The sequence below is a fragment of the Callionymus lyra genome, chromosome 17, assembly GCF_982586985.1.
Source record: "Callionymus lyra chromosome 17, fCalLyr1.hap1.1, whole genome shotgun sequence".
Classification (NCBI taxonomy): Eukaryota; Metazoa; Chordata; class Actinopteri; order Syngnathiformes; family Callionymidae; genus Callionymus; species Callionymus lyra.
The window spans coordinates 12,410,491-12,426,918 of record NC_141834.1 but is presented as its reverse complement, the minus strand read 5'-3'; the positions used below and the strand labels follow the sequence as shown (position 1 = coordinate 12,426,918).

General features: G+C 36.8%; 3 protein-coding genes across 3 annotated transcripts; all 3 read right to left on the bottom strand.

Moving 5' to 3' along the window:
* Positions 1–26: 26 nt before the first annotated feature.
* On the bottom strand, positions 27–3,085 carry LOC148062503 (uncharacterized). Its single transcript, XM_087778866.1, has 2 exons — positions 3,060–3,085; positions 27–1,337 (listed from the first exon to the last, which is right to left on the bottom strand). Exons 1-2 carry the CDS (start codon positions 3,079–3,081, stop codon positions 415–417), a joined length of 945 nt encoding a protein of 314 aa, XP_087634992.1. The 5' UTR covers positions 3,082–3,085; the 3' UTR covers positions 27–414.
* A 2,760-nt stretch (positions 3,086–5,845) lies between these two features.
* On the bottom strand, positions 5,846–9,613 carry LOC148062502 (uncharacterized). Its single transcript, XM_087778861.1, has 2 exons — positions 9,587–9,613; positions 5,846–7,954 (listed from the first exon to the last, which is right to left on the bottom strand). The coding sequence occupies exons 1-2, from the start codon at positions 9,606–9,608 to the stop codon at positions 6,858–6,860; spliced, it is 1,119 nt and encodes a 372-aa protein (XP_087634987.1). The 5' UTR covers positions 9,609–9,613; the 3' UTR covers positions 5,846–6,857.
* A 2,824-nt stretch (positions 9,614–12,437) lies between these two features.
* LOC148062501 (uncharacterized) lies at positions 12,438–16,078 on the bottom strand. Its single transcript, XM_087778865.1, has 2 exons — positions 16,045–16,078; positions 12,438–14,281 (listed from the first exon to the last, which is right to left on the bottom strand). Exons 1-2 carry the CDS (start codon positions 16,064–16,066, stop codon positions 13,281–13,283), a joined length of 1,023 nt encoding a protein of 340 aa, XP_087634991.1. The 5' UTR covers positions 16,067–16,078; the 3' UTR covers positions 12,438–13,280.
* Positions 16,079–16,428: the final 350 nt, after the last annotated feature.

Here is a 16,428-nt window from a genome sequence, read left to right as displayed (position 1 = left end):
AACTGTAACGTCCAATTATAATTCTTCTGTAGTTAATAAAGACAGTTAAAGGAGGCGTGTTGTGTAATGAATTAAAGAGCCACTTAAGTGTCGACTCGCATTTGTAGCTACAGGAAAAAAAACTCCAAATATTTGTGGCCCTTGTAAATTCCAGTGAAATAACCAACACGAAGCTGCAGTGGTGGACGAGGAATTTGGTGATGAAACTAAGGTGAGTGTGGCACTAAATAAATGTATTAATGCAGTGACGTTCATGGTTGGTGAGGCACGACTCCTTTAGTGTCAGTTTAATAAGTATATGAACCCAAAAGGGAAACTAATTCAATTGACTACTGGTTATTTCGTGTCTCATCAACATTCTTTACAGACACTCCTTTCACTCCTTGTAAAACCTTTACCACATTAAGAGCATATTTAAGATTTTTCTCCAGTGTGAATTCTCATGTGTATCTTCAGGTACCAATTGCTTGTATAACCTTTACCACACTGAGAGCAGACATAAGGTTTTTCCCTAGTGTGATTTCTAATGTGTACCTTTATATGTCTACTGTTTGTAAAACCTTCACCACACTGAGAGCAGACATAAGGTTTTTCACCAGTGTGAATTCTCATGTGTATCTTAAGGCCCCCACTGTTAGTAAAACCTTTACCACACTGAGAGCAGATGTACGGTTTTTCTCCAGTGTGAATTCTCATGTGTATCTTAAGGCCCCCACTAATGGTAAAACCTTTACCACACTTAGAGCAGATGTAAGGTTTTTCACCAGTGTGAATTCTCATGTGTATCTTAAGGTCCCCACTGTTAGTAAAACCTTTACCACACTGAGAGCAGATGTAAGGTTTTTCTCCAGTGTGAATCCGCATGTGTTTCTTCAGGTTATATTTTGAGGAACATTTCTTTCCACAATCAGAACAAGTCAGTAACTTATGATCATCTTCCTTTTTGCTGACAGGAACCATCCGATTCTTCACAGAGTTTGAAGTTGACAGAGAGTCGCTGGTTTCTCTCCAGTCTTCACTGTCATCAGTGTCAGATTCAGAAGACAGTGACCTCTGGTGGTCAGAGAGTAGAATTGAATTCAAGTCTGGTTCTGGTCTTCCACATTTGTTTTCATCAGCTTCTGTTTTTATGTGTTGAATTGACCTGCTGGTCAAAGACTCTCCTTCATCTTCTTCATCTTTAACCTTCTCAAGGACAGGTGTGAAGGAGAGCGTGGTGGAAACTTCTTCTTCTCTTTTGAAGACTCGAGTTTCTTGTCCCTCATGACTCAGACCAGAGCTGAACTCCTGCTGCTCAGTAGAAACTTCTTCTTCCTTCACCTGCAGCTGCTGAACATCTGCAGGGACACAAACACACTTGAGTCACTGGAAAAATGGAAACCCTCTCAGCCCCCTTCCCCTCAAGCCCCTTTGCTACCCTCTCAGAAGCATTTGGTAGAGCACACCATTCTTAATCTCGAGGACGCTGGTACGATCACCATCGCTCACTGTTGTAATAAACCATGGTTATTATTAAAACATTAGACTTCATATAGTTAATGCTTTACTCTGGTTACAGTCGTATGTACCTAAACTGTAATAGCTTTTTATAAGGGAAGTCCCGTTCCCATCCTCACTATTGGTATCTGGAAAATCTTGATCAAGACATCCTGACCTACAGTATATATACTGCATTATGAATGTCCAAATTGCTCTTCCAAATATTAAACAATATCTTCACTTTAAAGCACCAGAAAGCCTTCTATACTGCATTATGAATGTCCAAATTGCTCTTCCAAATATTAAACAATATCTTCACTTTAAAGCACCAGAAAGCCTTGTATACTGCATTATGAATATCCTAATGGCTCTTCCAAATATTAAACAATATCTTCACTTTAAAGCACAGGAAAGCTCTTCAACGAAAAGAAGACGGAAGCAAAAACAAAACAAAAGTTGAACAACACATGGCTCTTTTTACCGTATTCTCCGCACTATAAGGTGCATTTAAAGCCTTTAATTTTCTCAAAAAGCGAAAATGCGCCTTATATATGGATCAATTGGTTCATACTGGTTGTACATGGTGATTATGGGGCGTCTGGCAGTCCTGTGTGGCCGGCGCAGTCTAGACATGGTAATCTGGTCCTTTCACATGCATCCAGCGAACATTATCATTACATTGGAACACATCACCTCCGGCTCCATGAACTCATACATTTACGTTAATGAGAAGCGTTTACGACGCAGAGTTCAAGGCGGTCAGTCACTCCAACGTTTGGCTGCAGTATTTTATATTCTATGCGCCTTATAATCTGGCAAGCACTATTTATGAAAACAGTTCTACAATATAGGCCATTCATTGAAGTTATGCCTTATAGTGCGGAAAATACGGTATTATTATTCAGTGTTTAGGCATTAGTGTTATTTTATCAGCCATAATCCGAGATAATTTTGTTGAATAAATATCATTGAAAAAAAGGAAACACCTCGTTTTTACTAGTGTAAAGACATTATTTACAGGTTTACATTAGAAAGTTTATTATACTACCTCAGTATTTGTTTTGTTAGACTAGAAGAGATACAGTACAGTGTATTCTGTTTAAAATCTGAATATATAACTAATACAGGGAATATATCATTTTTGCTGATAAATTTGTCATGTAATCCTTTATATAAATTCACATGTTGTTTATAAACTCCACTTTGTTCTCCAAGACACCTGATGAATTTAAGATGGAGAAGGACGTCGTTGTATTCCTTCAACCAAAGCGCTGCCTGGTAAACATTTATTTTTGAGCAACAACTTCACTTTATCTTTCCTCTTGTTGGAGATAACTTCAATATATTACAAAATACTGATTTCCCCAAGACGTAACAATATAAAACAATAAAGCGAAAATATTTATTAAAGCCATTTCTCTCAGTAAACCTTCGCCCAAATATTTCAAACAATAGTTTTTAGTGAACACTTCTATACATATGCGTCGAACAATACTAGTAAATAGTAAATTCGACCGACGTAGTTGTAAAAAACACCAGTTAAAGTGAAATAAACACAACATTACAGGAGCTCAACTCACTGTTTACAACGCGCGCCGCCATCTTGGATTTTGAAACTCTGGGAGAACTTCCGCGACTTCCCAGAAGTGACGTGTGCAACTGTGTCGAGGCTTCGACGCGCGTCGAGGAAACCAGGAAGATGTTGGTGACGTAGGTGGTGAAATTATTTTAAAAAAGGAACAGACTGAAGCCAAACACTGTTGAAAACTGCTTTTTTAAATAAAAAAAATAGAAATGAACAAGTATTTTACCAAACAAGTTAGTCATTTTTTTATTATCAGAATCATTATATGAAATGCTGCCAATTGCCCACATGATGGCATGGTAGAGCAAATGAAGCCTCACGAGGCTTTGCTCCAAAGATGAACTACTCTGCTGGGAGGCTTCGGTGCTTCATGAGGCTTCATCTCAATATCACCAATTTTAACCAATCAAATTTGTAAAAAAAAAGAATCAAAGTCTCCGAAAATGGAAAACCATGTGACGGCAAAAAATTGTTGCCCAAATGCGTAAAATGTTGTTAATGAAGGCCCAAAAAAAGCATTGAGTTCGTTCTATATTAGTATCTTGCTTTTCCTCAAAAGAATAAACACGATAACTGTTGACTGCTGAAAAATATAATAGCAAATAAATGAGTTATCAAACAATAATATATTTGTTAACGCTGCTATCAGCGCGGTGCATCTTGGGTAGATCCTTTGTTCTCACATGTAAGGAAAATGACAACTTTACTGTAATCAATCATCTAGATTTAACACACATTTCAAATAGTCACTTGATTAACTGATAATCTTACATATTTAATTCATATTAAATAATCCTTTTCTTGCATTGCATTCACTGACTGCAACAACTCACAGGCCCAGGTCACAAAGCCTCACACACACAGAAAGATTAAACAATCCCAGAATCCAGAAAGTCTGTGTGAACCTGTTTCAGAACTCACACTGAAAGACACAACAGGCCAGCAAGTGGCTGGGAACAGATTCTCTCTAGAAGACAACAACCTTTGGTAACTTTCCACGATGACCATGTGCGTCGGCCATCTTAGAATCAAGTGTTTACAGTAACTGACCAATCCTACATGTACAATTGACTAGAGGCATTAACCTGAATATTCTACTATAAAGATCCACCATTTTGTGAGATCTTTGTGTTCTGGCATTCGAAGACGTCTGCGATAGATCTCTCTGCTTGCTAGCGCCCGTGTTCACGTAAGTTTGTCTCTGACTTTTGCATAATTCACTAAACAAGCATTTTTCTTAAACTCATCCATGTGTCTGTCCTTCATTTTCCACCACCACGTACGAGACTGGGGAGGGGTCGGTTCACCGGAACACAAAATCCCCTCACACACTTGAGACCATTTGTGACAAATTAGAGCCACTTAAGTGTCGACTCGCATTTGTAACCGCAGGAAAACAAACTCCAAATATATGTGGCCCTTGTAAATTCCAGTGAAATAACCAACACAAAGCTGCAGAAGTGGACGAGGAATTCGGTGATGAAACTAAGGTGAGTGTGGCACTAAATAAATGTATTAATGCAGTGACGTGCGGTGACGTTCATGGTTGGTGAGGCACGACATCTTTAGTGTCAGTTTAATAAGTATATGAACCCAAAAGGGAAACTAATTCAATTGAATAACGGTTATTTCATATCTCATCAACATTCTTCACACACATATGAAGTCTAAAAAATATATGATTTAATGAATAATCTTTCAACAAGTCTAAATTGAATTGTTGTGATATTTTGTGGGATGTTACTCTACATCCTCTAGATCTATGGCAGTCATCGATAAACATTGATTTATAGCTTCATAAACCTGTCATCTTTGACATTGACATAAGAGTCATTGCTGAAATATTATCTTTTAATTATCAATTTATTTAAAGTTATGTATTAAATATCTTTAACCTGCCATATTAAATTATCTGAACCCTTTCAATTGGCTGAAAATCTAAATTTGTTTTAAACAATCGATAAATAAGATAGAACTGTGATGATAAAGGATTACAAGGAAGACGCAACTGATTCAATGCACTTAATTTGAAAGCCGAGCATTTATTTCCTACTACTGAATGCCTTTTGGGGAATTTACCGTAAAGTTTAGTGAGAACTCTCCAGATTTAAATTTGGATCAAGAGAGAAACTTCTCAACAGTCGTATTTAGATTCTACCTCTAGACAAAACAACTTAAGAGCATCTTTTGGGACGCAAGAGAGTAATGGATCTTTCCCTTTAACACACAAACAAAGTGTTTAAGATAACCTAGAAGAACCTATTTCTAAACATGGAAGAGGAAGTGCGAGAGCTGACGAGGGAAGAATCTATAAATACAATGCTGTTCATGGTTATATTGCAATTAAATTAGAATAGGTACGATTGTTGAAATCTGCCATCTTTGTTTCTTATGTTAAAGAGCGAGAGGAAACAAGCCTTGTTTGTTCCAACCTCCCGCTGTATCTCCGGGACCTGCAATATTTATAATAACATAACATAATCCAAAATCACACACGGACATGCATCGATGTCCATCAGGGCTGATGATGACTGAGAGATTATGGATCAACTTCAATCCTGTGTTTGCTGCTGCACTGGTTTTCTGAGTGAAGTAGATTTTAAGATTGTTTGACAAAAAAAACAGATAAAGTTACTTCAAGACAATGACGTTGATAACAAAAAAAAACATCAATTTAGGATATTCTTCAACAATTGATTTCAAAATACTAGTATATGAGATTTGATTTTGAAGGATCTGAAATCCTACAAAAAAACTTTCACGTCAGGTAGAAACAGATATTGATGAGTAAAAAACAAGTTGATGTCTGATGAGAAGAGAGTGTGTCGTGTTGCCAGCTCTTTTAAGAAATGCTGAAATAAGTTTGAAAGTAAGGTAAGGTAAGGTAAAACTTTACAGGAGGTCTCCTTCGGGAAATTGTTTTTTTCCAATAGCCAGCAATTTTTCATGAACAATAAAAAATAAAAAATAATACATAAAAAAATAAAATCAGAAGAATATAAAGAGGAAGAACAAGATGAATATGATGATGATGATGATGATGACACAATCATGAAACAATGAAAGTGTTATCAAATAAGTAAATCTGATTTTCATGTGTCAAGTTTCACAAAATCACATCCAACATCCTCACGTGGGTTACGCATTATACATATGCAGATACATCTATAGATGGTTTCATTCATTCATGAAGGACACAAGATCATTTTATGAATCACTTTTATCAATTAATGACATTCATTCCTCAACACACTGAAATGAGAAGAATTGTTTTGGAAAGATTTGAACAAGTCTATATTTGAAGTTGATTTTAAGGTTAGTCTTTCCTCACTGAAACACATTGCAGGTGTCAGTGCTCATGCTCAGCACAAGATTTAGGATGATGGTCCTAAGCTTCAGTTAAAAACAAACTCTGAATATAGACTCAATTAAATTCCTCATGTCGACGCTTTAATTAATTTTGGACAAAGATGATATACAAATATTTTTGTCTATAACTTTAAAAAAAAAAAAAAATTGAATTTTAACTCACTTTAAATCAACACTAATAAAAACAACTTGGCATCCGAGAAGATAAGCTTTACTGAGTTCAGTTGTGAGAGGTGTTCAATTAATAACCATTTCTTTAATGATCTGTTCTTGAGATGAGACAAACGGTGTCATCTATGGTGGTCGGAGGTCATTAGGTTCTTCAGTTTATCATTGTTCTATATACTCCATATATATTGTATATATTCTAAATCCAGTAGTCCAGTTACAAGTCACACCTGGATTATATTGTGGCGTAATACTTTTATGTGCCTCTCAAGACTCTACAGTGAGTTCTTAAATGTCTCTTAAGGCTTTCACTCCTTGTAAAACCATTACCACATTGAGAGCAGACATAAGGTTTTTCTCCAGTGTGAATTCTACTGTGTAACTTAAGGCCATAATTTGTAGTAAAACCTTTACCACACTGAGAGCAGACATAAGGTGTTTCTCCAGTGTGAATTCTCATGTGTATCTTAAGGACCCCACTTTTAGTAAAACCTTTACCACACTGAGAGCAGACATAAGGTTTTTCTCCAGTGTGAATTCTCATGTGTATCTTAAGGCCATCATTTCTATTAAAACCTTTACCACACTGAGAGCAGATGTACGGGTTTTCTCCAGTGTGAATTCTCATGTGTATCTTAAGGCCATCATTTCTATTAAAACCTTTACCACACTGAGAGCAGATGTACGGGTTCTCTCCAGTGTGAATTCTCATGTGCATCTTAAGGCTCCCACTAATGGTAAAACCTATACCACACTGAGAGCAGACATAAGGTTTTTCGCCAGTGTGAATTCTCATGTGTATCTTAAGGTCCCCACTTTTAATAAAACCTTTACCACACTGAGAGCAGATGTAAGGTTTTTCTCCAGTGTGAATCCGCATGTGTATCTTCAGGTGAGATTTCGAGGGACATTTCTTTCCACAATCAGAACAAGTCAGTAACTTATGATCATCTTCCTTTTTGCTGACAGGAACCATCCGATTCTTCACAGAGTTTGAAGTTGACAGAAAGTCGCTGGTTTCTCTCCAGTCTTCACTGTCATCAGTGTCAGATTCAGAAGACAGTGACCTCTGGTGGTCAGAGAGTATAATTGAATTCAAGTCTGGTTCTGGTCCTCCACATTTGTTTTCATCAGCTTCTGCTTTTATGTGTTGAATTGACCTGCTGGTCAAAGACTCTCCTTCATCTTCTTCATCTTTAACCTTCTCAAGGACAGGAGTGAAGGACAGCGTGGTGGAAACTTCTTCTTCTCTTTTGAAGACTCGAGTTTCTTGTCCCTCATGACTCAGACCAGAGCTGAACTCCTGCTGCTCAGTAGAAACTTCTTCTTCCTTCACCTGCAGCTGCTGAACATCTGCAGGGACACAAACACACTTGAGTCACTGGAAAAATGGAAACCCTCTCAGCCCCCTTCCCCTCAAGCCCCTTTGCTACCCTCTCAGAAGCATTTGGTAGAGCACACCATTCTTAATCTCGAGGACGCTGGTACGATCACCATCGCTCACTGTTGTAATAAACCATGGTTATTATTAAGACATTAGACTTCATATAGTTAATGCTTTACTCTGGTTACAGTCGTATGTACCTAAACTGTAATAGCTTTTTATAAGGGAAGTCCCGTTCCCATCCTCACTATTGGTATCTGGAAAATCTGGATCAAGACGTCCTGACCTACAGTATATATACTGCATTATGAATGTCCAAATTGCTCTTCCAAATATTAAACAATATCTTCACTTTAAAGCACCAGAAAGCCTTCTATACTGCATTATGAATATCCTAATGGCTTTTCCAAATATTAAACAATATCTTCACTTTAAATTCACAGGAAAGCTCTTCAACGAAAAGAAGACGGAAGCAAAACAAAAGTTGAACAACCCATGCCTCTTTTTACCATATTTTCCGCACTATAAGGTGCATTTAAAGCCTTTAATTTTCTCAAAAAGCGAAAATGCGCCTTATATATGGATCAATTGGTTCATACTGGTTGTACATGGGGATTATGGGGCGTCTGGCAGTCCTGTGTGACCGGCGCAGTCTAGACATGGTAATCTGGTCCTTTCACATGCATCCAGCGAACATTATCATTACATTGGAACACATCACCTCCGGCTCCATGAACTCATACATTTACGTTAATGAGAAGCGTTTACGACGCAGAGTTCAAGGCGGTCAGTCACTCCAACGTTTGGCTGCAGTATTTTATATTCTATGCGCCTTATAATCTGGCAAGCACTATTTATGAAAACAGTTCTACAATATAGGCCATTCATTGAAGTTATGCCTTATAGTGCGGAAAATACTGTATTATTATTCAGTGTTTAGGCATTAGTGTTATTTTATCAGCCATAATCCGTGATAATTTTGTTGAATGAATATCATTGAAAAAAAGGAAACACCTCGTTTTTACTAGTGTAAAGACATTATTTACAGGTTTACATTAGAAAGTTTATTATACTACCTCATTATTTGTTTTGTTAGACTAGAAGAGATACAGTACAGTGTATTCTGTTTAAAATCTGAATATATAACTAATACAGGGAATATATCATTTTTGCTGATAAATTTGTCATTTAATCCTTTATATAAATTCACATGTTGTTTATAAACTCCACTTTGTTCTCCAAGACACCTGATGAATTTAAGATGGAGAAGGACGTCGTTGTATTCCTTCAACCAAAGCGCTGCCTGGTAAACATTTATTTTTGAGCAACAACTTCACTTTATCTTTCCTCTTGTTGGAGATAACTTCAATATATTACAAAATACTGATTTCCCCAAGACGTAACAATATAAAACAATAAAGCGAAAATATTTATTAAAGCCATTTCTCTCAGTAAACCTTTGGCCCAAATATTTCAAACAATAGTTTTTAGTGAACACTTCTATACATATGCGTCGAACAATACTGTAAATTCGACCGACGTAGTTGTAAAAAACACCAGTTAAAGTGAAATAAACACAACATTACAGGAGCTCAACTCACCGTTTACAACGCGCGCCGCCATCTTGGATTTTGAAACTCGGGGAGAACTTCCGCGACTTCCCAGAAGTGACGTGTGCAACTGTGTCGAGGCTTCGACGCGCGTCGAGGAAACCAGGAAGATGTTGGTGACGTAGGTGGTGAAATTATTTAAAAAAAAGGAACAGACTGAAGCCAAACACTGTTGAAAACTGCTTTTTTAAATAAAAAAATAGAAATGAACAAGTATTTTACCAAACAAGTTAGTATTTTTTTTATTATCAGAATCATTATATGAAATGCTGCCAATTGTCCACATGATGGCATGGTAGAGCAAATGAAGCCTCACGAGGCTTTGCTCCAAAGATGAACTACTCTGCTGGGAGGCTTCGGTGCTTCATGAGGCTTCATCTCAATATCACCAATTTTAACCAATCAAATTTGTAAAAAAAAATAATCGATGTCTCCGAAAATGGAAAACCATGTGACGGCAAAAAATTGTTGCCAAAATGCGTAAAATGTTGTTAATGAAGGCCCAAAAAAAGCATTGAGTTCGTTCTATATTAGTATCTTGCTTTTCCTCAAAAGAATAAACACGATAACTGTTGACTGCTGAAAAATATAATAGCAAATAAATGAGTTATCAAACAATAATATATTTGTTAACGCTGCTATCAGCGCGGTGCATCTTGGGTAGATCCTTTGTTCTCACATGTAAGGAAATGACAACTTTACTGTAATCAATCATCTAGATTTAACACACATTTCAAATAGTCACTTGATTAACTGATAATCTTACATATTTAATTCATATTAAATAATCCTTTTCTTGCATTGCATTCACTGACTGCAACAACTCACAGGCCCAGGTCACAAAGCCTCACACACACAGAAAGATTAAACAATCCCAGATTCCAGAAAGTCTGTGTGAACCTGTTTGAGAACTCACACTGAAAGACACAACAGGCCAGCAAGTGGCTGGGAACAGATTCTCTCTAGAAGACAACAACCTTTGGTAACTTTCCACGATGACCATGTGCGTCGGCCATCTTAGAATCAAGTGTTTACAGTAACTGACCAATCCTACATGTACAATTGACTAGAGGCATTAACCTGAATATTCTACTATAAAGATCCACCATTTTGTGAGATCTTTGTGTTCTGGCATTCGAAGACGTCTGCGATAGATCTCTCTGCTTGCTAGCGCCCGTGTTCACGTAAGTTTGTCTCTGACTTTTGCATAATTCACTAAACAAGCATTTTTCTTAAACTCATCCATGTGTCTGTCCTTCATTTTCCACCACCACGTACGAGACTGGGGAGGGGTCGGTTCACCGGAACACAAAATCCCCTCACACACTTGAGACCATTTGTGACAAATTAGAGCCACTTAAGTGTCGACTTGCATTTGTAACCGCAGGAAAACAAACTCCAAATATATGTGGCCCTTGTAAATTCCAGTGAAATAACCAACACGAAGCTGCAGAAGTGGACGAAGAATTCGGTGATGAAACTAAGGTGAGTGTGGCACTAAATAAATGTATTAATGCAGTGACGTGCGGTGACGTTCATGGTTGGTGAGGCACGACTTCTTTAGTGTCAGTTTAATAAGTATATGAACCCAAAAGGGAAACTAATTCAATTGAATAACGGTTATTTCATATCTCATCAACATTCTTCACACACATATGAAGTCTAAAAAATATATGATTTAATGAATAATCTTTCAACAAGTCTAAATTGAATTGTTGTGATATTTTGTGGGATGTTAGTCTACATCCTCTAGATCTATGGCAGTCATCGATAAATATTGATTTATAGCTTCATGAACCTGTCATCTTTGACATTGACATAAGAGTCATTGCTGAAATATTATCTTTTAATTATCAATTTATTTAAAGTTATGTATTAAATATCTTTAACTTGCCATATTAAATTATCTGAACCCTTTCAATTGGCTTAAAATCTAAATTTGTTTTAAACAATCGATAGATAAGATAGAAAAAATATAATGAATGAGCTAATAAATCCTTAAAAAAAAAGGATTAGCAAAGATGGATTTTAAACAGTATAGAATACAACTGTGATGATAAAGGATTACAAGGAAGACGCAACTGATTCAATGCACTTAATTTGAAAGCCGAGCATTTATTTCCTACTACTGAATGCCGTTTGGGGAATTTACCGTAAAGTTTAGCGAGAACTCTCCAGATTTAAATTTGGATCAAGAGAGAAACTTCTCAACAGTCGTATTTAGATTCTACCTCTAGACAAAACAACTTAAGAGCATCTTTTGGGACGCAAGAGAGTAATGGATCTTTCCCTTTAACACACAAACAAAGTGTTTAAGATAACCTAGAAGAACCTATTTCTAAACATGGAAGAGGAAGTGCGAGAGCTGACGAGGGAAGAATCTATAAATAAAATGCTGTTCATGGTTATATTGCAATTAAATTAGAATAGGTACGATTGTTGAAATCTGCCATCTGTGTTTCTTATGTTAAAGAGCGAGAGGAAACAAGCCTCGTTTGTTCCAACCTCCCGCTGTATCTCCGGGACCTGCAATATTTATAATTACACAACATAATCCAAAATCACACACGGACATGCATCGATGTCCATCAGGGCTGATGATGACTGAGAGATTATGGATCAACTTCAATCCTGTGTTTGCTGCTGCACTGGTTTTCTGAGTGAAGTAGACTTTAAGATTGTTTGACAAAAAAAACAACAGATAAAGTTACTTCAAGACAATGACGTTGAACAAAAAAACCCATAAATTTAGGATATTCTTCAACAATTTATTTCAAAATACTAGTATATGAGATTTGATTTTGAAGGATCGGAAATCCTACAAAAAAACTTTCACGTCAGGTAGAAACAGATATTGATGAGTAAAAAACAAGTTGATGTCTGATGAGAAGAGAGTGTGTCGTGTTGCCAGCTCTTTTAAGAAATGCTGAAATAAGTTTGAAAGTGTTATCAAATAAGTAAATCTGATTTTCATGTGTCAAGTTTCACAAAATCACATCCAACATCCTCACGTGGGTTACGCATTATACATATGCAGATACATCTATAGATGGTCTCATTCATTCATGAAGGACACAAGATCATTTTATGAATCACTTTTATCAATTAATAACATTCATTCCTCAACACACTGAAATGAGAAGAATTGTTTTGGAAAGATTTGAACAAGTCTATATTTGAAGTTGATTTTAAGGTAAGTCTTTCCTCACTGAAACACATTGCAGGTGTCAGTGCTCATGCTCAGCACAAGATTTAGGATTATGGTCCTAAGCTTCAGTTAAAAACAAACAAACAAAATATAGAGTCAATTAAATTCCTCATGTCGACGCTTTAATTAATTTTGCACAAAGATGAAATACAAATATTTTTGTCTATAACTCTAAAAAAAAGAAAAAAATTGAATTTTAACTCACTTTAAATCAACACTAATAAAAACAACTTGGCATCCAAGAAGATAAGCTTTACTGAGTTCAGTTGTGAGAGGTGTTCAATTAATAACCATTTCTTTAATGATCTGTTCTTGAGATGAGACAAACGGTGTCATCTATGGTGGTCGGAGGTCATTAGGTTCTTCAGTTCATCATTGTTCTGTATACTCCATATATATTGTATATATTCTAAATCCAGTAGTCCAGTAACAAGTCACACCTGGATTATATTGTGGCGTAATACTTTTATGTGCCTCTCAAGACTCTACAGTGTGAGTTCTTACATGTCTCTTAAGATTTGCACTCCTTGTAAAACCTTTACCACATTGAGAGCAGACATAAGATTTTTCTCCAGTGTGAATTCTCATGTGTATCTTAAGGCCATAATTTGTAGTAAAACCTTTACCACACTGAGAGCAGATGTAAGGTTTTTCTCCAGTGTGAATTCTCATGTGTATCTTTATGGGTTTACTGGTTGTAAAACCTTTACCACACTGAGAGCAGACATAAGGGGTTTCTCCAGTGTGAATTCTCATGTGTATTTTAAGGACCCCACTTTTAGTAAAACCTTTACCACACTGAGAGCAGATGTACGGTTTTTCTCCAGTGTGAATTCTCATGTGTATCTTAAGGCCCCCACTAATGGTAAAACCTTTACCACACTTAGAGCAGATGTAAGGTTTTTCACCAGTGTGAATTCTCATGTGTATCTTAAGGTCCCCACTGTTAGTAAAATCTTTACCACACTGAGAGCAGATGTAAGGTTTTTCTCCAGTGTGAATCCGCACGTGTTTCTTCAGGTTAGATTTTGAGGAACATTTCTTTCCACAATCAGAACAAGTCAGCAACTTATGATCATCTTCCTTTTTGCTGACAGGAACCATCCGATTCTTCACAGAGTTTGAAGTTGACAGAGAGTCGCTGGTTTCTCTCCAGTCTTCACTGTCATCAGTGTCAGATTCAGAAGACAGTGATCTCTGGTGGTCAGAGAGGATTGAATTCAAGTCTGGTTCTGGTCCTCCACATTTGTTTTCATCAGCTTCTGCTTTTATGTGTTGAATTGACCTGCTGGTCAAAGACTCTCCTTCATCTTCTTCATCTTTAACCTTCTCAAGGACAGGAGTGAAGGACAGCGTGGTGGAAACTTCTTCTTCTCTTTTGAAGACTCGAGTTTCTTGTCCCTCATGACTCAGACCAGAGCTGAACTCCTGCTGCTCAGTAGAAACTTCTTCTTCCTTCACCTGCAGCTGCTGAACATCTGCAGGGACACAAACACACTTGAGTCACTGGAAAAATGGAAACCCTCTCAACCCCCTTCCCCTCAAGCCCCTTTGCTACCCTCTCAGAAGCATTTGGTAGAGCACACCATTCTTAATCTCGAGGACGCTGGTACGATCACCATCGCTCACTGTTGTAATAAAACATGGTTACTATTAAAACATTAGACTACATATAGTTAATGCTTTACTCTGGTTACAGTCGTATGTACCTAAACTGTAATAGCTTTTTATAAGGGAAGTCCCGTTCCCATCCTCACTATTGGTATCTGGAAAATCTTGATCAAGACGTCCTGACCTACAGTATATATACTGCATTATGAATATCCAAATTGCTCTTCCAAATATTAAACAATATCTTCACTTTAAAGCACCAGAAAGCCTTGTATACTGCATTATGAATATCCTAATGGCTCTTCCCAATATTAAACAATATCTTCACTTTAAAGCACAGGAAAGCTCTTCAACGAAAAGAAGACGGAAGCAAAACAAAAGTTGAACAACACATGGCTCTTTTTATCGTATTTTCCGCACTATAAGGTGCATTTAAAGCCTTTAATTTTCTCAAAAAGCGAAGATGCGCCTTATAATCCGGAGCGCCTTATATATGGATCAATTGGTTCATACTGGTTGTACATGGTGATTATGGGGCGTCTGGCAGTCCTGTGTGGCCGGCGCAGTCTAGACATGGTAATCTTGTCCTTTCACATGCATCCAGCGAACATTATCATTACATTGGAACACATCACCTCCGGCTCCATGAACTCATACATTTACGTTAATGAGAAGCGTTTACGACGCAGAGTTCAAGGCGGTCAGTCACTCCAACGTTTGACTGCAGTATTTTATATTCTATGCGTCTTATAATCTGGCAAGCACTGTTTATGAAAACAGTTCTACAATATAGGCCATTCATTGAAGTTACGCCTTATAGCGCGGAAAATATGGTACTTATTATTCAGTGTTTAGGCATTAGTGTTATTTTATCAGCCATAATCCAAGATAATTTTGTGGAATAAATATCATTGAAAAAAAGGAAACACCTCGTTTTTACTAGTGTAAAGACATTATTTACAGGTTTACATTAGAAAGTTTATTATACTACCTCAGTATTTGTTTTGTTAGACTAGAAGAGATACATTACAGTGTATTCTGTTTAAAATCTGAAAATAGAACTATTACAGGGAATATATAATTTTTGCTGATACATTTGTCATGTAATTCTTTATATAAATTCTCATGTTGTTTATAAACTCCACTTTGTTCTCCAAGACACCTGATGAATTTAAGATGGAGAAGGACGTCGTTGTATTCCTTCAACCAAAGCGCTGCCTGGTAAACATTTATTTTTGAGCAACAACTTCACTTTATGTTTTCTCTTGTTGGAGATAACTTCAATATATTACAAAATACTGATTTCCCCAAGACGTAACAATATAAAACAATAAAGAGACAATATTAATGAAAGCCATTTCACTCAGTAAACCTTTGGCCCAAATATTTCAAACAATAGTTTTTAGTGATATTTCTCCTTCTATATATTACTCCAACAGTGTTAGCTAGCGTTAGCCACTGTTAGCACGGGTCGCATTATAGTTTATATATACAGCATGAACATATACAATGACACCTCATGAACACTTCTATACATATGCGTCGAACAATACTGTAGATTCGACCGACGTAGTTGTAAAAAACACTAGTTAAAGTGAAATAAACACAACATTACAGGAGCTCAACTCACTGTTTACAAAGCGCACCGCCATCTTGGATTTTGAAATTCGGGGATGAACTTCTGCGACTTCCCAGAAGTGACGTGTGCAACTGTGTCGAGGCTTCGACGCGCGTGTCGAGTAAACCAGGAAGATGTTGGTGACGTAGAGAGATCTTCCAAAACTGGTGAAATTATTTGAAAAAAGGAACAGACTGAAGCCAAACACTGTTGAAAACTGCTTCTTTTTTTTCTTTTTTTTTTATAAAAATGAATAAGTATTTTAACAAACAAGTTAGTCATTTTTTAAATTATCAGTATCATTTGCGCACAAAATATGAAATGCTGCCAATTGTCCACATGATGGCATGGTAGAGCAAATGAAGCCTCACGAGGCTTTGCTCCAAAGATGAACTA